The sequence below is a fragment of the Ranitomeya imitator genome, chromosome 4, assembly GCF_032444005.1.
Source record: "Ranitomeya imitator isolate aRanImi1 chromosome 4, aRanImi1.pri, whole genome shotgun sequence".
Classification (NCBI taxonomy): Eukaryota; Metazoa; Chordata; class Amphibia; order Anura; family Dendrobatidae; genus Ranitomeya; species Ranitomeya imitator.
In genome coordinates this window covers 177263884-177289297 of record NC_091285.1, presented here as the reverse complement: position 1 = coordinate 177289297, position 25414 = coordinate 177263884, and the positions used below count along the sequence as shown (strand labels likewise).

Sequence of the window (25414 nt, the reverse complement as noted above, 5' to 3'; positions counted from 1 at the left end):
AGGTATATACTATATAAAGGAGGAGATGACATACAGGTACATACTATATACAGGAGGAGATGACATACAGGTATATACTATATACAGGAGGAGATGACACACAGGTATATACTATATACAGGAGCAGATTACCTACAGGTATATACTATATACAGGAGGAGATGACATACAGGTATATGCTATATATAGAAGATGACATACAGGTATATACTATATACAGGAGGAGATGACACACAGATATATACTATATACAGGGGAGATGACACACCGGTATATACTATATACAGGAGGAGATGACATACAGGTATATACTATATATAGAAGGAGATGACATACAGGTATATACTATATATAGGAGGAGATGACATACAGGTATATACTATATATAGGAGGAGATGACATACAGGTATATGCTATATATAGGAGGAGATGACATACAGGTATATACTATATACAGGGGAGATGACACACAGCAGGTATATACTATATACAGGGGAGATGACATACAGGTATATACTATATACAGGAGATGACATACAGGTGTATACTATATATAAGGGAGATGACAAACATGTATATACTGAACTGGATGGACAAATGTCTTTTTTCGGCCTTACTAACTATGAGGTGAAAATGAGAGGTGTGAGGTGAAAATGAAAAGGTGTGAGTGCAAAATGAGAGGAGTGAGGGAAAATAGTGTAGTGATCGGAAAATGACAGATGTGAGGTCGAAAAGACAAGTGTTAGGGGGGAATGAGAGGAGTGAGGGAGAAAATGAGAGGTGTGAGGGAGAAAATGAGAGATGTGAGGGGGAAAATTAAAGATGTGATTGGGAAAATGAGAGGCGTGATGGGAAAATAAGAGAAGTGACGTGCTATAACTAACCACAGATATTTACTATGCCCAGGCAACGCCGGGCTCTTCAGCTAGTAATAATAATAAAATGGATAAATGTATCAAGACATTCTTGATAAAGATCTGCTGCCATCTACCAGAACAATGAAAATAAAATGAAGGTGGACATTTCAGCAAGACAGTGATCCCAAACACCCAGCCAAGGAAACTCTCAATTGGTTTCAGAGAGTGAAAATAAAGTTGCTAGAATGGCCCAGCCAATCACCTGAATCCAATGGAAAATTTATGGAAGGAATTAAAGCTCAGAGTCCATAGAAGGAGCCCATAGGATCTTCAGGATTTGAAGAGTGTGTGGAAGAATGGGCCAAAATCATAGATGAGCAATGCATGCGGCTAGTTTCTCCATACAGGAGGCATCTTGAAGCTGTCATCACAAACAAAGGCTTCAGTACAAAGTATTAATTAAATTTCAGTAAGCGTGTTCAACAAATTTTCCGGTATCATTTCTCATTATTATACATAATTTCTGGGCATTTATGGTGTGGTTTCTTTGCCTGTGTGGATTGGATGAGCTGTTACCGACATCTGGTGAGAATTTCATGTCAATAGCACCTTTAGAACTATAGTTACTTAGAAAATTAGTGACGTGTTCAATACTTATTTCACGGGCTGTATATATATTTTATTAATTTTGTTTTGAGGACAGGGGAGTTACCGCTGCAGTCAATCACTGAGCTTAGTGATTCTCTCCATGTAGGCAGCATAAGCTGCTGAGCTCTGTGATTGTTAGCAGCAGTGATGTGCGCTGTAGTCACAATGTCACCACTTCAGCCAGTACATGGAAACTGCATCAGCTGCAAAGAAGCATTACTGGACCTGGGGAAGGTGAGTACCTGCTGGGTTAATTATGTGTAGAGAAGAATTTTAAACCATAGTTTTTGGAAGTAGAAAACCCCTTTAATTATTTTGTTAAATGTTTTAAATAAAGTCTCATCTTTTTGCCCCTTTAGGAGACTACAATCTGTGACCCTTTCATCACTTACATAATTTGAAATACATATTCCAAAGCGATACTGTTTGGGAGATATCCCTGATAGACATGGTGGGCTTTGGATGGCAGCCTGTAGGAGGGATCCCTTGTGGAAGCACTTGTTATTTATCATTATTATTATTTATTTCCAGGTGCTTTATTATTAGCACCTTTATTTCCAGGGCGCAGCACTTGTGAAGAGGGCTTACATACAACATACATATACAGTGCTCATCATAAATGAGTACACCCCCTTTGTAAAGTAAAATTGTAATCAATATCTCACTAAACATAAGAACAATTTCCAAACCTTAGACCAGACTGAGTTTCATAGAACATTTTTTTAAACCCATAACATGAAGGTAAAGTTAATAATATAACTTTCATTACAAAATCTTCTGTTTTAAGCAAATTAGTTGCTTCAAAAATGAATAAACCCTACATCAAAAACTACTACATCCAGTATTTTAAATGACCTCAATGTTTTTAAGGACTGCACCAAGTCTTCTAAGCATGGAATGAAAAAGTTGGTGACATATTGTAACATCTATCTTTTTTCATTCTTCAAGAGCGATTTCTTATTTAGGGTATGTGCACACGTTGCGGATTCTCTGCGGATCCGCAGTGTTTTTTGCAGTGCAGAAACGCTGCAGATCCGCAATTGATTTACAGTACAATGTAAATCAATGAGAAAAAAAAATGCTGTGCACACTTTGCGGAAAATCCGCTGCGGAAACGCTGCGGTTTAAAATAAGTAGCATGTCACTTCTTTTTTGTGAATCTGCAGTGTTTTTGTACCCATTCCATTATAGAAAACCGCAGGGGTAAAAACCGCAGCAAATCCGAAAGAAAACCGCAGCAAAAACGCACAAAAAACGCTGCGGAACTGCACAAAAAACACGACAAATCCGCAGGTGCGTTTTCTGCCAGGAGAGGCAGAATCCGCACCATAAATTCGTAAGCCTAATCCGCAACGTGTGCACATAACCTTAGAGCCTGGACACTGGAGGGAGAGTGATGACAACTTGTCTCCTCAAAATTCATTGGTGTTTTGGTTGGGTTCGAATCAGGAGACACTTTGCCACTGAGTCACTTTCACCGTGATCTTCAGAAATATAACAGTGGCCTTAGATGTGTGTTTAGGATCATTCTCTTGTTTGTATCTTGTGCAGTTATTGCAGCTTGCACCTGTCCACACTAGCTGGGAGGTAACATAGTAACATAGTAACATAGTAAGGCCGAAAAAAGACATTTGTCCATCCAGTTCAGCCTATATTCCATCATAATAAATACCCAGATCTACGTCCTTCTACAGAACCTAATAATTGTATGATACAATATTGTTCTGCTCCAGGAAGACATCCAGGCCTCTCTTGAACCCCTCGACTGAGTTCGCCATCACCACCTCCTCAGGCAAGCAATTCCAGATTCTCACTGCCCTAACAGTAAAGAATCCTCTTCTATGTTGGTGGAAAAACCTTCTCTCCTCCAGACGCAAAGAATGCCCCCTTGTGCCCGTCACCTTCCTTGGTATAAACAGATCCTCAGCGAGATATTTGTATTGTCCCCTTATATACTTATACATGGTTATTAGATCGCCCCTCAGTCGTCTTTTTTCTAGACTAAATAATCCTAATTTCGCTAATCTATCTGGGTATTGTAGTTCTCCCATCCCCTTTATTAATTTTGTTGCCCTCCTTTGTACTCTCTCTAGTTCCATTATATCCTTCCTGAGCACCGGTGCCCAAAACTGGACACAGTACTCCATGTGCGGTCTAACTAGGGATTTGTACAGAGGCAGTATAATGCTCTCATCATGTGTATCCAGACCTCTTTTAATGCACCCCATGATCCTGTTTGCCTTGGCAGCTGCTGCCTGGCACTGGCTGCTCCAGGTAAGTTTATCATTAACTAGGATCCCCAAGTCCTTCTCCCTGTCAGATTTACCCAGTGGTTTCCCGTTCAGTGTGTAATGGTGATATTGATTCCCTCTTCCCATGTGTATAACCTTACATTTATCATTGTTAAACCTCATCTGCCACCTTTCAGCCCAAGTTTCCAACTTATCCAGATCCATCTGTAGCAGAATACTATCTTCTCTTGTATTAACTGCTTTACATAGTTTTGTATCATCTGCAAATATCGATATTTTACTGTGTAAACCTTCTACCAGATCATTAATGAATATGTTGAAGAGAACAGGTCCCAATACCGACCCCTGCGGTACCCCACTGGTCACAGCGACCCAGTTAGAGACTATACCATTTATAACCACCCTCTGCTTTCTATCAGTGGTGGTCTTTTTTTTTGTTTGTTTGTTTTTTTTCAGTTTACTATTGGAGGTTGTGATTGCCTCCTTTCTGAGGCTATGTGCACACGTTGCGGATTAGCCTTAGGAATTTCTGGTGCGGATTCTGCCTCTCCTGGCAGAAAACGCACCTGTGGATTTGTCGCTTTTTTGTGCGGTTCGGCAGCGTTTTTTGTGCGTTTTTTTTTTTTTTTGCGGATTTGCTGCGTTTTTTACCCCTGCGATTTTCTATAATGGAATGGGTACAAAAACGCTGCAGATTCGCATTAATGTTTGCCATTTGCGAGGTACCGCAGGCGTCCATGGGGTTCTCCCCATTTGAGCTATTGTATGGCAAGCACCTGAGGGGAATGCTGGATGTAGCTAAAGAGACGTAGGAACAGGAGCCCACTCCACATAAGAGTGTCATCGAGTATGTGGCAAGTATGCAGGATTGGATTGTGGTTCTGTGGCCCATAGCAAAGGAGCATCTGTTGGATGGCCAGGCCGCTCAGAGCAGCATGTATAATAAAAGGGCCACAGTCAGGATCTTTAATGTAGGAAACCGTGTGTTGGTTCTAGTACCCACCCCAGAGAGTAAACTCATGGCCAAGTATCAAGGGCCTTATGAAAAATGGGGGAAAGTGGGGGAAGTGAATTATAAAGCGTACCAACCCAGGAAAAGGAAATCCAAGAAACTGTACCATGTAAACCTGCTAAAGGCCTGGAAGGACAGAGAATGCTTGGTCACAGAGGCGACTCCAGTCGTACAAATGGTGGGTCCCTCTGGCACTGGCCAAGGACACAGCCGGGTGTGAGGTAAAGGTAAATGACGCCCTCACAAAACCGCAGCGACGGGAGGCTCGAGCTTTGGGGTAGCAGAATACGGATGTATTCTCAGAGCTGCCGGGGCGAACCTCAGTGATTCAGCATGACATTGTCAGGAGCCCCAGGTAAGGGTAGAGATGAAACCATACCGAGTGCCAGAAGCCCGAAGGCAAGCAATAGCGGCGGAAGTGAAGCAAATGCTTCAATTGCGAGTCAATGAAGAGTCCTAGAGTGAGTGGACTAGCCCCATTATGTTAATACCTATACCGAATGGGTCGTTACGCTTCTGTAATAACTTCATGAAGTTAAATGAGATGTCAAAATTTGACCTCTATCCAATGCCTTGGGTGGACGAGCTAATTGAAAGACTTGGTAAAGCTCAGTACTTTACCACACTCGATCTCACCAAAAGATACTGGCAGGTCCCCCTGACAGAATCGGCTAAAGAGAAGGCCGCATTTATCATGCCAGAGGGTCTGTTTCACTATGTCATCTTGCCCTTTGGGTTATATGGGGCTCCGGCCACATTCCAGAGGCTGATGGACAAAGTGTTAGAACCGCATCAGAAATACGCATCGGCCTATTTAGACGACATAGTCATCTTTAGTACCAACTGGGAGGCCCACCTGTCCCAGGTACAAGCTGTACTAGAGTCACTCAGAGTCGCAGGGTTAACAGCAAACCCAAAGAGTCGCAGGGTTAACAGCAAACCCAAAGAAATGCGCAATAGGGCTCACGGAAGCTCGGTACTTAGGTTACGTGATCGGCCGTCGGGTGATCAAACCCCAAGTAAACAAGATCGAGGTCATCCAAAACTGGCCCAAGCCCTTAAGTTCCAAACAGGTGAGGGCATTGTGACGGGGTGTACGGCAGAGCAAGAAGGGACAACAGGCCAAGGGATGATTCCACAGATTTATTATCAAGAACGCTGGAACAACACATGCAGGTAGATCTACAGAGTCCACAATTAGTCCAACGGAACAGGTTCGGGGGCACCTCCCGATAATCCTTGTGCCAGGTAACAAAGCAATAGTCCACAATTAGTCCAATGGATCCCAAAACAATCTCACAAACGACGAGATATGTCCTCAGCTCAAGTCTCGCCCCGTTCGCTTCCGCAGTCCCAGATGGGCGTGGGGTCCTGCCTCAGCTAAGAATCCCCACTCCTTCTCCTTCAAGGATCAACTCACATCTGATCTCAAAATAAGAATGGATTGTCTGAGCTCCTGGGATCCGCCCATGAAGGGGGGTAGGGGTCACACCTTCTATTCAATGGTTGGGTCCACCAGAAGATTCTAGACTGGTGGGCTCCGCTTAATCTATGTAGTATGTACATTTGACTAGCCACCTGCTGTGAGGAAGAATGGCTATTCCTCCACTAGTGATGTTCACAAAGCTTAATTACATTAGAGCTTAGGGCTGCAAGTATTGGGGGAAGGAGACATTGTTACAGCCAAGAAAATACATAAATTACAGCTAATAGAAACCAGAGAACAGTTACATACATCAAATGGCATATTATTCAAATACAGGACAGGGCAAAAGTACATATCATGACAATCCCTTCCCCTCCCAATTTGTGTACGTACCAGGGACCTCTACAGGTCGCTGGTTAAGTACACACAGGCAGAGCATAACTTACATGTGGCTTCATGCAGCCACAAATTGGCATCGTAGCTCTCCCACATCATTGCCCAGGAGAACATCTGCAGGCAGACCACCCATCACCCCAACCACACATCGCCTGACCCCAAAACCAAAGTTCAGATCCACAGTGGCTGTGGGAATAGTCCTCCATTGTCCACCAGCCAGTTCAATGACAATCCCAGGTCCTCTATGGATTGCCTCAGGCCGAACCACTCGGGGATCAGCCAGTGTGAGGAAAGCCCCTGAGTCACAAAATCCAATAAGTCTCTGTCCATCCAGCACGACCTCCTGCAAGTGCTTACCTCGATGAGCAGAAGTCATCATAGCTGCAGGTCGCACACCATAAACTCCTAGTGGTGCAACATGGGTGGGTGAGGCACAAGGCCAGTCCTCACGTAGTGGTGACACATTGTCCTCCATGGCACTTGGCTGTACATAATTAATAATATGACTGGGTACAGGATTAATCCTCATTTGAACAGCTGGGCAGGATGCTTGCAGATGCCCCGGCTGTCCACATCGATAGCATCTGTGCTGGGTTTCACTCCATCCAAGGCGTCCTCTTGGGCGAGGGGTAAGGGAACCTGGAGGCCGGCCCCCACCTGAAGGTGCTGTAGGGTTTTGAGGATGACTCCTCCATGGGCTGGCTGGGCATGAGGCCTGCAGATGCCCCGGATGCCCACAACCATAACACCTACGCTCTGCTACTTCCTCTCCTCGTCGTATTCCAGAAAACGCAGTAGAAGCAACTGGAGGCACATTTACACGGGTATCAGCATGAGGTGGTGGCTTAGAGGAACGGGGAACAATGGGGACAGAAGAACAGGGGGCCACCGGTGTTGTGGAGCTGGTAGGCCTCTCTCCATCCTCCAACAGAATCCTCCACTGAGGCTTGATGGTGAGAGCCTCATCAGCTAGAGCTGCAGCTTCCTCCACAGTGGCTGGTCTCCTTTCACGCACCCATTCCCGGATCTCAGCAGGGCACTTGAAGTAAAACTGCTCTTTTAGGATAACCTGGAGGAAGGTCTCCCAGGTTAAGGCCTCCTCTGCCTCCAGCCAGCGATGACATATTTGCTTCAGTCTGTGGGCATACATCTTGAAAGACACTTCCTCATCACAGGCTAAAGTACGGAACTGAGTCCTGTAAGTGTCTGGGGTAACAGCATAATGTTCTAGAATAGTCCGTTTAATCTCCGCATACTCACAGTTCCCCTGAGGGTCCATAGCTCTGTAGGCTGCGGCAGCTCCACCCTCTAAGAGCCCCACCAGGTGTCGGACTCGCTCCCTTTCCGGGACTTCCATTAATCGGCACTGATGCTCAAAGTCCTAGAAGAAGCCCTCAATGTCGCCTGCAGCCTCATTAAAGGGCTTGAAGTCTTTGCGGGACACTCTGGGGAGTTCCCTCATGGTGGGTGCTGGGGTTACAGTCTGTCTGGAGCTTCTAGCTGCTTCCAAAGCGATCTGCCTCTCCAGCAATGCCATCTCCTGAGCTCTGTGAATGGCCTCCCTCTTATCGTATATGGTGGCCTCTTCTCCCAGCAATGCCAACTCCTCCTCGTACCACACAACCCACTGACTTTTTTGGGTATTTACCTCCGGCTGCAGTCTTTCCTCCATTTGCTGTGAGGGTCCTTCCTCAGTGTCATCTTGCAGGCGAACTCCTTCCAAAGCCTCAATAAGCTGCTCCTTGGAGAGTCCCTTAAAACGGACTCCTACTTCACGGGCCTTTGATTGTAGGCTCCCCAAAGTCCAGTTCTTGTACTCTGCAGTGTTGGTTCCCGATGTTGGGCCATTGTCCTCCATTCCTTCTGCTCTGATCCCACTGCTTGCCACCAGTTTGTGACGGGGTGTACGGCAGAGCAAGAAGGGACAACAGGCCAAGGGATGATTCCACAGATTTATTATCAAGAACGCTGGAACAACACATGCAGGTAGATCTACAGAGTCCACAATTAGTCCAACGGAACAGGTTCGGGGGCACCTCCCGATAATCCTTGTGCCAGGTAACAAAGTAATAGTCCACAATTAGTCCAATGGATCCCAAAACAATCTCACGAACGACGAGATATGTCCTCAGCTCAAGTCTCGCCCCGTTCGCTTCCGCAGTCCCAGATGGGCGTGGGGTCCTGCCTCAGCTAAGAATCCCCACTCCTTCTCCTTCAAGGATCAACTCACATCTGATCTCAAAATAAGAATGGATTGTCTGAGCTCCTGGGATCCGCCCATGAAGGGGGGTAGGGGTCACACCTTCTATTCAATGGTTGGGTCCACCAGAAGATTCTATTTCAAAAACAAGCGTAGGACCTCGTATAAGAGAGATGCCGTAAAGTGGCTACGAGGTACACATAAATATGGCCATTTTTATGCGCTAAAAGCTCTCATTTTTCATTTTTCATATTTCTAGTGCAGTAATGCAGTTCAAATTTCGTGTTTTCAAGTTTGCATGTTTTGGCGCTGCAGTGTGCTGCCCTTTTTACTTAACTATATACGAGTTGGCGACTCTGGGTTCAGCACCTGTTCACACTCAGTCTATGTTTGGATGTGCAGGTCAGGTTTTTGAAATGTATTCTTTAGCCTTCTGATCGTGCACTCCCCGCCTCCTAGCCACAGGTGTTTTAATTATAGTAGGTCCAATACCCCTCCACAGAAAGAGAGAATTTGAGTCCAAGAAGAGGTTTCACATGTACCCATTCAGATGGAGACGTTTATTCTCGGTGAGGTAGGTCAAGCGTAGGACCTCGTATAAGAGAGATGCCGTAAAGTGGCTACGAGGTACACATAAATATGGCCATTTTTATGCGCTAAAAGCTCTCATTTTTCATATTTCTAGTGCAGTAATGCAGTTAAATTTTCGTGTTTTCAAGTTTGCATGTTTTGGCGCTGCAGTGTGCTGCCCTTTTTACTTAACTATATACGAGTTGGCGACTCTGGGTTCAGCACCTGTTCACACTCAGTCTATGTTTGGATGTGCAGGTCAGGTTTTTGAAATGTATTCTTTAGCCTTCTGATCGTGCACTCCCCGCCTCCTGGCCACAGGTGTTTTAATTATAGTAGGTCCAATACCCCTCCACAGAAAGAGAGAATTTGAGTCCAAGAAGAGGTTTCACATGTACCCATTCAGATGGAGACGTTTATTCTCGGTGAGGTAGGTCAAGCGTAGGACCTCGTATAAGAGAGATGCCGTAAAGTGGCTACGAGGTACACATAAATATGGCCATTTTTATGCGCTAAAAGCTCTCATTTTTCATATTTCTAGTGCAGTAATGCAGTTCAAATTTCGTGTTTTCAAGTTTGCATGTTTTGGCGCTGCAGTGTGCTGCCCTTTTTACTTAACTATATACGAGTTGGCGACTCTGGGTTCAGCACCTGTTCACACTCAGTCTATGTTTGGATGTGCAGGTCAGGTTTTTGAAATGTATTCTTTAGCCTTCTGATCGTGCACTCCCCGCCTCCTAGCCACAGGTGTTTTAATTATAGTAGGTCCAATACCCCTCCACAGAAAGAGAGAATTTGAGTCCAAGAAGAGGTTTCACATGTACCCATTCAGATGGAGACGTTTATTCTCGGTGAGGTAGGTCAAGCGTAGGACCTCGTATAAGAGAGATGCCGTAAAGTGGCTACGAGGTACACATAAATATGGCCATTTTTATGCGCTAAAAGCTCTCATTTTTCATATTTCTAGTGCAGTAATGCAGTTCAAATTTCGTGTTTTCAAGTTTGCATGTTTTGGCGCTGCAGTGTGCTGCCCTTTTTACTTAACTTCACCAGAAGATTCTAGACTGGTGGGCTCCGCTTAATCTATGTAGTATGTACATTTGACTAGCCACCTGCTGTGAGGAAGAATGGCTATTCCTCCACTAGTGATGTTGACAAAGCTTAATTACATTAGAGCTTAGGGCTGCAAGTATTGGGGGAAGGAAACATTGTTACAGGTGAACTCCCAGCCAAGAAAATACATAAATTACAGCTAATAGAAACCAGAGAACAGTTACATACATCAAATGGCATATTATTCAAATACAGGACAGGGCAAAAGTACATATCATGACAGGCATTCCTTGGCATCATTGGTTACTACCGACGGTTTATACCCAATTTTGTGGGAAAATCAGCACCCCTAATGGACCTGTTAAAAGGTAAGAAGACAGTGATGGTCCATTGGAATCCTCAGGCAGAGGAAGCATTCCAGTCCCTGAAGTCGGCGTTGTGTGGACAGGCGGTCCTCATCAGCCCCGACTTCAAGAAGACCTTTATTTTACAAACCGAAGCCTCGAAGTTAGGCCTAGGAGCGGTGCTGTCGCAAGAGGTGAACAGGGATGAGCATCCAGTCACCTACTTGAGCAGGAAACTGACCCTGGCAGAGAAAAATTATAGCGTAGTGGAGAAGGAGTGCTTGGCGATTAAATGGGCCTTGGAGTCCCTACGCTACTATTTGCTCGGGCGTCAGTTTCATTTGGTAACGGACCATTCACCCCTTGTCTGAATGAGAAAGGCAAAAGAGAGGAATACCCGAGTCACCAGATAATTCCTGTCCCTACAAAACTTTAGTTCTTCAGTGGAACATCAGGCGGGGAAGTCACAGGGAAATGCGGATGCCCTGTCACTGGCCCCCTGTATGGTGACAAATGTTCAACCCCACAATTTTGAAGAGGGGGGGTATGTGAGGCAGTGACCGGTGTCATATGTGAGGGTCCCCCAGGATGTGCTCAGAAGCATATTAAGGTACCGTCACACTCAGCAACTTTGCAAAGAGAACAACAACAATCCGTGACGTTGCAGCGTCCTGGATAGCGATCTCGTTGTGTTTGACACGCAGCAACGATCTGGATCTGTGCCATCGCTGGTCGGAGCTAGAAGTCCAGAACTTTATTTCGTCGCCAGGTCGGCGTGTATCGTCATGTTTGACATCAAAAGCAACGAGCATAGGGCCCCTAGATGTGTGTCGGATCGGTACACTCCGGCTGTTTGACATGGAGCTAACAACCAGCGAGAACGATAAGTGAGTCGCCGTTACGTCACTGGATGCTCCTGCATCGTTCTGGAGCTGCTGTGTTTGATGTCTCTACAGCGACCTAAACAGCGACGCTCCAGCGATCTAGTTTAGGTCGGCTCGTTGTCTATATCGCTGCAGCGTTGCTGAGTGTGACGGTACCTTTAGATCCGCTGAAGTGCCTTGTGTTCACAGCAGGGTGCCTGTGAGTCACAAGGCAGAATAAAAGTAAGTTTGAACGTGGTCGTTATTTTTGACCAAGGAGCTTGTTCAGGAAAACCCGGTATGGGCTTTTTATTTTTGAAACAGAGTGCAGGAAGGTAGTGGGGTCCGGTCCGTTTCCTCCAGCCCAGATCTTATAAGTGGCTCATGGCCACAGAGTGGAGGAAAGGAAAATACACCCTGCAGGAATAGTTGGGGTGTGCCAGTTTTGGTCTTGCAAGCAGACAGAGCAGTTGGTCTGCAGAGCACTCCCTGTGTGAGGCAACACAGGGTCAAGAGGAGCCAAAGGGTCTGGCACCCCTGCATACACGGCAGTGTGGACGCTCATGGCAACGGGACCCGGAATGTCTTTTATTTTACCAGCTGCGATCCGGAGGATACAGCGTGCTGTGCACTGTGTAAGTTTTTGGACATTAAACGCTTTTTGTTTTGAACTTGCTTGAGTCACTGCCTCATCACTGCACAGTGTGGACACTACTGCACTACATAGCCCATTAATTATGTAGGCTTATAGCCCAGGAGACACATGTTTGATAAGTATTATGTTAGATTCCCAACAGATAAAAGTCACCTTGCTGTGGTTGATGGGCATACATTAATTGGCCAATTTAGGCCCTAGGAACCTTCATTTTTGTAAGTACATTCTATATTGCAGTAATTGAGTTTAAATCTCATATTTAGTATTTGCATACATATTGGGGATTACAGAGTGCTGCGGTGTTTTGAATCATTGTTATGTTGGTAAAGTACATGTCTACCAAGGGCACGGAGTGATGGCCGCATCTTCTTTTTCAATATAGAGCAGTACATCTGTGAATTCATGATACCATCAATGAAATGTAGCTCCTGACTCCAGCAGCACTTATGCAGCCCCACATAAGGACACTGTCACCACCATGTTTCAATGTAGGCATCATGTATTTTTCTTTGTACTCTTCAGCTTGGCAAACACATACTGTTTTGAAGCCATCAGTTCCAAAAACAATTATCTCTACATTATGCGCTCTCACATTACATAGGGAAAACTGGTGTCAGCTTCCCAATAAAACCTTATTTAAAATCAATTATGAGATTACCTGAGATTTCCCAATGTGTAGTCACAAAAATCCAAAGTATTTTTTCCTTTCTCACAGATCAGAGGCCCTTTACTGATTGCATAGATGGATATCAAAACGCAGTAAGCAGATCCTAAAATGCTCAAAACACTCCACAGCGAGGAGCACAGCATCTGCGGAGTGAAGAGATCTTGATTAGTTCTCCATCAGAGATAATACCAAAGTCGTTGGCACTTGAAGGTAGTAAATACTTAGTGAAAAATTAGAAGACAATCTCTTATTTATGTTTTTCTTTTTGTGCTGCTTTTCTTAGACTACAGATTAGGGGACTTAAACACGCCGGCCACATGCCGAGCCTCAGGCTCTTGAGTTTTAGACCCCTGCTATAGACAGTAACACCAGGCTTATGCAGATAGTTCGACTCTTGGAAAAATCTGCTGAGGGGTGCAATACTTACCATCCAGATATTACTTGTTTCAAACCAAAACCCTATTCTTTTCTCAGTCACCCCAAATACAATTATTAATTCATTTATCTTAGATATTAAAATATATACTTACCCCTGCCCTGTTATTACAGCTGCCTTTCTTCCTTGCTGCCAACGTCATTGATACGGCTGGTAAAACCTACAGGAGAGATTGGCAAAAGAGAGACAATAAGCCATATTCTTCAGCAGAAGCAAAAATATCAAGTTTGTGGAGTCAGAACACAAATGGGTTAAAGCAACCATCCACCTTAGGACTGAAGAGTGACCATACCGTTCTCACCTATAGTCACCCCACCTGGTGATCCACGACTTCCTCTCGTTGACATTTCTCCTCTGATCTGCATTCATGTCCTCCCGCTTCCAATAAGGCTATCATAGTAGTAGTGTAGTAAGTCTAAGCCATGATGGCCTTCCCTGCCATATGTACGCCACTGCACATGAAGGGCAGGGAAGCCGTGGTTTAGGGTATGTTCACACATTGCATTTTTGCTAAGTTTTCCCCCTTGTATTTTTCCAGTACCAGCAAAGTAAATGAGATTTCTGAAACCTCATGCACATGCTTCTCATCCTTTCCTTGCAGATCTGAAGTACTGTCAAATCTTCAACATGTCATTTCTTTCAGCGTTTTTCATCAAAGGGGGAAAATAGACATTAAAATGCGGCAAAAACTCATGTACTTTAGCTAGCATTTTTACTGCCAACACTCCAGTATTTGCAGCAAATTGCCACTCCTCATGCTACTGCACAGCCCATCTTGGAAGCAGGGTGACAAGACAATGATCTGAGCAGAGCAGGCAGCGGGAGGCCAATGGCAGGTACATGACAAATCTGTAGCTGCTTTTCAGTTCCAGGGTGGAGGGTCAATTTAGACACTAATATAAAAAAATATATAAGACACTTTTCTATCAGGGCTACAATGAAGGATTTTAAAGGGACTCTGTCACCTGAATTTGGCGGGACTGGTTTTGGGTCATATGGGCGGAGTTTTCGGGTGTTTGATTCACCCTTTGCTTACCCGCTGGCTGCATGCTGGCCGCAATATTGGATTGAAGTTCATTCTCTGTCCTCCATAGTACACACCTGTGCTGTGCAATCTTGCCTTGTGCAGGCGTGTACTATGGAGGACAGAGAATGAACTTCAATCCAATATTGCAGCCAGCATGCAGCCAGCGGGTAAGGAAAGGGTGAATCAAACACCCGAAAACTCCGCCCATATGACCCAAAACCAGTCCCGCCAAATTCAGGTGACAGGTTCCCTTTAAGGGCTGCAGGTATACCCTAAACACTAGTCCAATTTTATTTTTACAGACAAAACAACAAAACACTTAGCCCCATCATGGAGATTGTATAAAAAAGAAATAGATACCTCGTACATCTAATTTCTATATGCATTGATTAAATTGTGCAGAACGGGCACAAAGCTAATAATATTTGTTGTTTGCTCATTTAGAAACCTGATGTCTGTATTCACATAAGTCAATAGAAAACATACACACCTTCGCAATTAATATGCTAGATACAAAGAAGTCACAAAATTAAACGGAATTTAAAAAAAAGAATGGTACGTACAATGCATTATCGCACTCCTGTTATCAAGCAGAAACAGTACAAGTAACATGATATCAAAACTTTTGCAAGTCAGAGGTACAAATAAATGATGATTTTCATCATAGTGTTCTTCGGGAACTTAGTTCATTAATTAAAAAAACCTCTGTTTTTACGAATTTAAAATTCTCTGCATATATGGAATATACTTCTTGGACTGGAAATAAGTTAATGTTACTCCAATGTTTAAAAAAGCTTTAAAGACATACGATACACGTCTAGATAGATCCAAATATGCCAAGTGGGTCCTTTAGTTTAGAAAGTTTAATTGTTACAGGGAGGAGCAATCACATAAACCCTATCTACACTAATTATATAAGATGCTTTGAAGGGGCCTCCAGTATTCTAGTGCATCCAACAACCATGGTGGCTCAGTAGTTAGCACTGTTGCTTTGCAGCGGTCCTGAATTCCAATCCACCAAGGACAACATCTGAAAAAAGTTTGTATGTTCTCACTGTGTTTGTGTGGGTTTCCTCCGGGTTCTCCGGTTTCCTCCCACACTCCAGAGTCATACTGATAGGAAATGTAATTTGTGAGCCCCAATGGGTACAGTGCCGATAATCTCTGTAAAGCTCTTCAGCATATGATGGTGCTATGTAAGAAACACATAATAAATAACATCTCTCATTGCTTTTCATAGTGTATCTTTTAGATGACCTAAAGTAAAGGTACCGTCACACATAACGATTTCTTTAACGATATAGTTGCTTTTTGTGACGTAGCAACGATATCGTTAACAAAATCGTTATGTGTAACAGCGACCAACGATCAGGCCCCTGCTGGGAGATCGTTGGTCGCTGGGAGTGATCAGGACCTTTTTTTTGGTCGCTGATCACCCGCTGTCATCGCTGAATCGGCGTGTGTGACGCCGATCCAGCGATGTGTTCACTGGTAACCAGGGTAAACATCGGGTTACTAAGCGCAGGGCCGCGCTTAGTAACCCGATGTTTACCCTGGTTACCATTGTAAATGTAAAAAAAAAAAAAACAGTACATACTCACATTCCGGTGTCTGTCACGTCCCTCGCCGCCAGCTTCCCGCACTGACTGTCAGCGCCGGCCGGCCGTAAAGCAGAGCACAGCGGTGACGTCACACCTCTCCAGCGACCACACAACGACTTACCAACGATCACGGCCAGGTCGTATCGCTGGTCGTGATCGTTGGTAAATCGTTTAGTGTAACGGTACCTTAAATGAGACTATTTGGTGACAGATGATCCTTAAAACAACTGTTGTTACCCTTACAGACTCTTAATTCTCTTCGTCTTTTTTTTTTTAACTTGACTTTTGTTAATTGCTGCTTTGTTACTGTCAGCACGCTCGGACTGTCCCACAGGGTAACAGGGGAATCCCCCGGTGGGCCCCTGTGTAGATCTGGGCCCCCAACCCCACTGTATAGGCAGTACCTGGCATAATTCACTTGATTCAATCTATACAGAAAAAAGCAGCATCTCATCATTCATTAACCACGCTACCCAGTTTATTATATAGAGATATAGGTAAATTTGTGAATGAAGGTAGTATAAAATTTGCGTGCAGGAGAAAAGTGGGCCCCCCAAAGTCAATGTTATTGGTGGGCCCTTATCACCCCAGTCCGTCACTGACTGTTAGGGTCCATGGGGTGGTATGGGGTGGTAAGCTTGGAAATTGTCTAGGACCTGATTCTGAAATGTCCTTTATTGACACCAGAACAGAGCCGCCTGTCTGACTAGTCTCCCATATGGTTCGGGCCCAAGTGACTATTAAAGTATGTTCTTCACACACACCTGGCTGAAAACATACATCTCTGTCTGATGCACGCAGGACTCCAGTGTAAAAATGCAGGACTCCAGTGTAATCTATATGGTAAAATACCAAATGATCCTTTTTAATAAACTCTGTGATATTGTAGGTGAAAAATGTGAAAATCTCATAGCACTCACACTGACATATTAATGCCTCAATGTCTGCTTCCTATGCTTTCTTAAAAATATCTTATGAGAGTATTTTATGACGTGACAATAATTCCTTATATCCTGTTTTCCCAAAATATGCACTAATTTTTCATCCTCCCTCTCTTAATTGTATTTTTTATTTAAAACCTTAAGAATCCACTGTAATTTAAAATATGAAAAGTGCTCTGTACTCTCAAGCTTGGATTCTTTTTACATTTTTGAGAACAATTGATTCCTATTCCTTTCATACAGAGTGACCATTAGGCCCTCACTATTGTATGGGGCACAGTGAGCAGAAGTAAAGAGGGGGGGCGGAACCAGTACAGACCCCCTCTTGTGCTTTTGCTCACCGGTCCCCAGGGTATAATAAAGCATTATGTGGCACACATCTCGGTGCAGGCAAGCTTCCTGGAGCTCCACTGAACAACCATGCAGCTCCAAGGGAGTCCCTCTGCCACTTCTGTGACGTGCTGGTAATGGCATGTATGCAATAAAGTCATTGCGTATGTGCCGACATGTACACGTGCCACTCGCAAGGACACCAAAAGTGGAGCTGCGTCTGCAGGGGATCGTAAGAGGCAAGTATGAAAAACTGTGTTTTTTAAAATAAAATTAAATAAATGGGCTTGGGGGGAGCAAATAATGATGAATTGGGGGTGTGGGATGGGGGACAGTGAATGATGATCTATTGAGGTGGGGAAGCACAAATAATGATGATTTGGGGGTGATGGACAAGTTACCATGGAAGATAATGTATTGAGGTAGGGGGAGCACAAATGATGACTTGGGGTGGGGGATGGGGACAGTAAATGATGAATTGAGAGTAGGGGACAGCAAATGATAACTCAAAGGTGGGGGATAGGGAGAGGAAATAATGATGAATTGTGGTTGGGGTACTGTGAATGATAATGAATTGAGAGAGGGGGGAGTAAATGATGATGACATGAGGGTGGGGTACAGAAAATAATAATGAATTGAAGGTGGGGAGAAAATGATGATGTAATGAGACTGGGGTATGGGGGACAGTAAATTATGATGAATTAAGTGAAGGGGAGACTAAATGATGAATTGAGTGTCCCAAGATAGCAAATGACGTTTAATTAAGGGTGGAGGTGGGAGAGAGAGAGGACATCACATAATGAATTGGGTCAGAGGGCCACATGTAAATATAATGAATCAGGGGAGTGGAGGGTGCAGAGTGAGGGGTAATGAGGATGCAGGAGTGTGACTGGTAATGAATTGAGGGAAAGAGTACAGTTGTTAATTAATTTATACATTTTTTGGTGTGAAAAGTGGCTATTTATAGTTAGTGGGGCGCAGTAGCGGATTACAATTTATATTTGGAATGGTGGGTTGCATAATAACTACCGTATATACTCATATATAAGCTGAGATTTTCAGCACATTTTTGGTGTTGAAAATGCCCCCCTCGGCTTATACACGAGTCACTGTCTCAGAAAGTCAGCGGGGGGAGGGGGAGCAGCGACAGGAGCCAGCTGTGTCAACATACTCACCCTCCTCAAGTGGTCCTGCACGTCCCTGCATCTCCGTTGTCCAGCGCCAGCAGCTCTCCTCTCCTCTGCTCAGCAGTCACGTGGTACTGCTCATTAAGGTAATGACTATGTTTGCATCTCCACTCCCAAAGCCGTGGAGCGCATATTCATTACTTTAATAAGTGGTACCACGTGACTGAGCAGAGGAGAGGATAGTTGCCGGCGCCGGGACAACAGAGATGCAGGGATGTGTAGGACCGCGCGAAGAGGGTGAGTGTGCTGGGGAGAACGGGGGAGGATGGGGAGGATGCCAGCCATACGTAGAAGGGGGAGGATGCTGAGCCATGCATAGAAGGAGGAGGACGGGGGAGGACGCTGAGCCATGCATAGAAGGAGGAGGATGGGGAGGATGCTGAGCAATGCATAGAAGGGGGAGGATGGGGAAGACGCCAGCCATGCATTGAAGGGGAGGATGGGGAGGATGCCAGCCATGCGTAGAAGGGGGAGGATGCTGAGCCATGCATAGAAGGAGGAGGACGGGGGAGGACGCTGAGCCATGCATAGAAGGAGGAGGATGGGGAGGATGCTGAGCAATGCATAGAAGGGGGAGGATGGGGATCACGCCAGCCATGCATTGAAGGGGAGGATGGGGAGGATGCCAGCCATACATAGAAGGGGGAGGATGCTGAGCCATGCATAGAAGGAGGAGGATGGGGGAGGATGCTGCGCCATGCATAGAAGGAGGAGGATGGGGAGGATGCTGAGCAATGCATAGAAGGGGCGGATGGGGAAGACACCAGCCATGCATTGAAGGGGAGGATGGGGAGGACGCTGAGCCATGCATAGAAGGAGGAGGACGGGGGAGGACGCTGAGCCATGCATAGAAGGGGGAGGATGCTGAGCCATGCATAGAAGGAGGAGGACGCTGAGCCATGCATAGAAGGAGGAGGATGGGGGAGGACGGGGAGGATTCCAGCCATGCATAGAAGGGGGAGGACGCCAGCCATGCATAGAAAGGGGAGGATGCTGAGCCATGCATAGAAGGAGGAGGATGGGGGAGGATGCTGCGCCATGCATAGGAGGAGGAGGACGGGGGAGGACGCTGAGCCATGCATAGAAGGGGAGGATGGGGAAGATGCCAGCCATGCATAGAAGGGGGAGGACGGGGAGGACCCTGACCCATGCATAGAAGGGGGAAGACGGGGAGGACGTCAGCCATGCATAGAAGGGGAGGACGCTGAACCATGCATAGAAGGAGGAGGATTGGGGGAGGACGCCCAGCCATGCATACAACTAGGAGACCGAGGGAGCCACACATTGCAGGACAGGGATGAGGGAACAATGCATACCCAGCTTATACTCAAGTCAATAAGCTTACCCAGTTTTCCGTGGCAAAATTATGTGCCTCGGCTTATACTCGGGTCGGCTTATACTCGAGAATATACGCATAGCTCCCAACCGTCCCTCATACTGCGGGACTGTCCCGATTTTGAGGCTGTGCCCCGCAGTCCCACACAGGACACTACCTCTCCCACACAGCTAGCAGGAGAAGCAGCCAACATGCCCCATTGCATTAGGCCATGCCCCTCCACATCTTCTTCTGGGATGGTGGTTCAGAGAGGGAGAGAGGACATTCTGAGGTACGTGTGTGTGTGTCAGTGTGTGTGTGTGTATGTGTGTGTGTGTGTTGAACACATACATGCAGCTGTACAAAGCATTATAACCAGGAGTAGTGGCAGCAGTTACAGCAATCCAGTGCAGGCTGTTAGTCATAGGCACAGTATATATATATATATATATATATATATATATATATATACATCCATTATATACTACAGCAGTTATGGATTGGAGCCAGTAGATAGAGGTGTTGTCTGAGTGCATGCAGAGTTTGCAGAGCTGGACTACATTGCAAAGTGCAGTATCTGTGAGGCAGCAGTGTGGACAGCGACAGGTGGTGAAATGTTTGCCTGCATTGTAAACAGAGCTGCTGGGACACATCTACAGCCCCGACTGTACACTGGCATTGTCATGTGGGGCCATTATACAGTATTGACCATCATGTGTGGCCATTATACAGTATTGAGCATCATGTGTGGCCATTCTACAGTATGGAGCACTATGTTTGGCCATTATACAGTATGAAGCATCATGTGTGGCCATTATACAGTATAGAGCATCATGTGTGGCCATTATACAGTATGCAGCACTGTGTGGCCATTATACAGTATTGAGCATCATGTGGGGCCATTATACAGTATGGAGCACTGTGTGGCCATATTTTTCTCTGTTTATAATTACTGTTTATGAAACCGTGTGATCAACAGTGCTAAATGGGTGTGGTAGGGGCATGGATATGGGTGTGACTAGTTGTGAAAAGGGTGTGGTCAGGGCATTGCCTAAAATGTGCCTTTGTCCCTCTTTGCCTTCTTCATAAGTTGGGAGGTATGTATACGGTAATTATATATTAATGGTGGGTGCACATCTGTATTCAGCTGCGTAGTGTATAAGTCGGGGAAAAAGTGGGGAATGTGCTATTTTCTGCAGAGATAAGTCCTGGCTAGAAGATGTGATGGTGGTCTGTCTGGATGAAGAAGAAAAGCGAAGCTGAAGGACTCCAACTAGAAACGTCACCGATGAGTAAGTGTATTACCTGTACACTTACATTATACACTGTATACTACATACAGAATTCCTGTGTATAAGGTCACTGGTGATCACTGTATTACCTGTATACTGAAACTATATACAGAGCTCACATGTATAATGTGACTGTTGATCCCTGTATTACCTGTACACTATATACTCCTGTGTATAATGTAACTGGTGATCATTGTATTATCTGTGCACTTACACTGTACACTGTACACTGTACAGAGCTCCTTTGAATAATGGTACTTATGGTAATTTTAGTATTGTAGTTTTTTTTATTAATGTTCAGTATTGTAGTATTCTGTGACTGTGGTGGCAATCTGGTCATGGTGTGGTGGTATTTGTTCCTTGTATGTGGTATTATTCAGTCACTACAGTATGTGGTGGCAATATGTGGTCTGGTCATGGTGTGGCGGTATTTCTCCCCGGACACGGAATTATTCAGTCATTATGTGGTGGTAATATATGGTCCCGCCATGGTGTGACAATATTTTTTCCTTGTATATGTAATTATTCATTCACTATGTGGTGGTGATATGTGGTCTGGTCATGGTGTGGTGGTATTTGTTCCTTGTATGTGGCATTATTCGGTCACTATGTGGTGGTAATATGTGGTCTGATCACGGAGTGACAGTATTTATCCCTTGTATTTGGTATTATTTGGTTACTATGAGGTAGTAATATGTGGTCCAGCTATGGTGTGACAGTATTTGTCGCTTGTATGTGATATAAATGGTCATTTAAAAAAATGTATGTGACATATTCCCTTAAAGAAAAATAAAGAAAAATATACCTAAAAAGAATATTGGATATTTTACCAAATGTTTAATAGGTCAGAGTAGAGTAGGGTTTGACAAAAAGAGCCTACCTTATCATGGTGGCAGGCTGAAAAAATCTTTTGGCCAAAACAAAAGCTGCTGGCTATGTATGTGATATGGTGAAGGAATTTGTTAAAAGGAACCTGTCACCCCTCCCCCCCAGGTGTTTTTAACTAAAAGAACCACCTTGCGCAACATTAATGCGTTTGTGTCAGGGGGGAAAAGACATGCCCCCTGAGAAACTACAGGTAGGAAAGGCAAATTCGAAAAACGAAGAGTTCAGCGTTGGCAGGGACCCCAACTAAAGGAGCCACCTTGACAAAATGCAGCATTAGTGCTGCACAAAGTGGCTCTTTTAGTTAAAAACGCCTGGGGGGGGGGTGACAGGTTCCCGTTAATGTGTGATTGGTGAACGCTGGCGCAGAAGTGGAGTGTTTCCAAAAGTGGGCAGTGGGACTGTGGAAGGTTCAAAGGGTGGAGGTGGAGCTGGGGTGGAGCCTGGGCAGGGTCTCAAGGAGGCCCAAAAATTTTGACAGTATGCGACCCTGAAATTGCTGGTGGCAGCCCTGTTTTCATATGACTGCTTTAAGAACTTTTTTCCTTCGTTATCCAAGTTTTACACCTTATTTTATTTTTGATATACTTAAATCATCCAAAATAGGGATATTTTTCAATATATAATTTGCCACCAATCACGTTTTTGCCTTTATCCCCTTTCCAACCTTAGAAGTATCTATACGTCCATGTCGCCTGGTACTTACTAACCTTGGAAGTATGAATACTAAATGTCCCCAAACCGTAGTTTGCCCAAACAGCACTCTCATGGAGTAACAACAAAAATATCCATACTGGTACAATTGCCCATGGATAATAAGTGATATAGGCAGAAAGAATGTAATAAAAATGTATTTTATTAGGATAACATTACAAGAGACCTAAACAATAAACATGGCTAAAAAAAAACCTCCGTAGGGAAGGACAACAGGTACAGACACAGCATAATAAATACACGTGTGTGAAAACTGGCGGCCAAAAAGATGCTCTTGCTATATGTGTATAAATATATCTATTTTTCTGGATACCAGAGTAGCGTGTAACAATAATAAATAATGAAAAGAACCGGGAAATATAAAATCAATATGCCTATATAAATATAATAAAGTTTTATCTGCCAAGTTCTATAAGGAGCCCATATCCTATCTCCATATATGGATATAAAAATGCGATTTGGCAATAAAAGGTCAGCACAGTCAAATATTAAAGTGCAAATGCAGCAATGTACTAGATGCTAGTGTTGATTATGAAGATATACTACAACCCAAGGGCATACTATCAGAGGGTGCTGATAGCCAATACTATAGATGTATAGATATGCGGTTTTAACAGTGAAAGGTCATAATAATCCTTTACAGTAAGAATCAAAAGTGCAAATAAAGCAATGATGCTAGTGCCGATGATAACAATGTGGTACAGTTCAAGGGCATGCCGCCAACCGTTATAATAGCAAGTGCTAGTGCCAATGCAATAAACCTATTATAATCAAAGAGCTTACCGCCAGATAAGATGATATAATAACTGTGCCTGGTGTCCTTCCCTCCCGCCCAACGGGCGCCGTTTCGCTGCTCGCTTCTTCCGGGGGCGTCTTTTCATTATTTATTATTGTTACACAGTACTCTGGTATCCAGAAAAATAGATATATTTATATACATATAGCAAGAGCATTTTTTTGGCCGCCAGTTTTCACACACATTTGCATTTATTATGCTGTGTCTGTACCTTTTGTCCTTCCCTATGGAGGTTTTTTTTAGCCCTGTTTATTGTTTAGGTCTCTTTTAATATTATCCTAATAAAATACATTTTTATTACACTCTTTCTGCCTATATCACTTATTATCCATGGGCAATTGTTACAGTATGGATATTTTTGTTTTTAACCTTGGAAGTATCCATATGTCCAGGCGATTTTGGGGCGCACATACGCTGTGCGCACGCAATTGCTGATTCTGACAGCTGACACCCAGCACTTTAAACCCCTAAATGCTGCGATCGAACTTGATCGCAGTATTTCGGGAGCAAGCAGAGGAAAAAAAATCCCCTCTGCCCTTGGATTGGAGACCCCGCGAGGTCATCGCGGAATCCCGATCGTTGCCATGGTGACCCGATGTCATCTTGACAGTGTGGGGGTTATCACAGAATGTTGCAGCCATCAAACAGTTTGGGGGCTACTAAGGGGTCAGTATAATGTGTGGGAGTACTATACAGTGAGGGGCATTATGTATAAGAGAGCATCATACTATGTATAAGAGAGCATTATACTGTGTATAGGGGAGCTGTACAAGGGGGAGACTCAGGACGTTATTAAATGTTAAGCGGGCACTTATTGTTATAGGGGAATTCAGGTTATTGTGACAGTCAAAGGGGCACACAGGGCAATATTACTTTCTAGGGGGCAAAATGTGGGCACTGTTTTCTAGGGCACTTGCACCCGGCATTACTATATTCTAGAAGGCTGTTTTACCATTTAGAAGGCACAGAGAACCACACAGCAGGTGCAGTAATAGGGACACATATGGCAGCAGTGGCTCAGTATTGGGGTATCAGCAGGATGAGGAGTTTGTGCAGGTTGGGAATAGATGGGGACAGTGCTGGGAATATGAGAAGTCAGGTGTGTCTTTCTTGTATTTTCTGCAGCCGAGTCCTGTCTGGAAGAAGTTGCCATGTCAGTCTGGGCCAGATGGAAAAGACGGGAAAAGTGAACGACTCCACTAGAAAGAACATCACCTGTAAGTCACCATCAATAACTGTACTGTAATCTATTACATGTTCTGTAGGACTGGTATCTGCCACTATATAATCACTATAAGGGCTCCTTTTCACTTGCCAGAAATACGTACGAGTCTCGCATGTTAAATCCAAGCACTCTAGAGCAGAGCGTGCAGCTCCATGTATTGCTATGCAGCTGCACGCTCTGCTCTGGAGCGCCGGAGCTTAGTTTTAGCATGCGAGACTCGCACGTATTTCTCGCAAGTGAAAAGGAGCCCTTAGGCCGGAGTCACACTACAGCGAGATACGGCCGAGTCTCGCAGGTTAAAAACAAGCTCTGGCACCGGCACTCCGGAGCAGTTTGGAGCGCCCCCTAGGGTGGTGGGGAACTCGGAGCCGGGCCCTTCTCTCAAGGGGGAAGTCACGGTGGCTGACCTGGTCCGTGGCCCTAGGGACGTCCGATGATAAAAGGGGGAAAGGTCTTTAAAGGGGAAATGTTTGTGACGCCACCTGTGGTATTCGGTCAGGGTGACCGACGCTGCTTAGAGGTCCGCTGGGGTTATGTGATGGCAGCTAGATGGTATACTTTCCCACAGGTGAAGTGTATCCCCAGGGCTTCCCAAAGTGTAGATGGTGGATGGTGTGAGGCGCAGTGAAGAACAAGGACACAAGGGTGCAGTCTCTTTACCTTTTTACTGAATGTTTTGCACAGTCCAGAGCACCAGATCACAGGGCAGACAGAGTCCGGCC

General features: G+C 44.8%; 1 protein-coding gene across 1 annotated transcript in view; it reads right to left on the bottom strand.

The window, feature by feature from the left end:
• LOC138675686 (transmembrane 4 L6 family member 20-like) overlaps positions 1–25414 on the bottom strand; it is a 63935-nt gene that overhangs the window by 14456 nt on the left and 24065 nt on the right. Inside the window, exons 2-3 of the mRNA XM_069764119.1 lie at positions 13474–13539; positions 12935–13086 (exon numbers count right to left, since the gene is read on the bottom strand). Coding sequence (XP_069620220.1) covers positions 12935–13086; positions 13474–13539 — 218 coding nt within the window. The remainder of the gene's footprint in view (positions 1–12934; positions 13087–13473; positions 13540–25414) is intronic.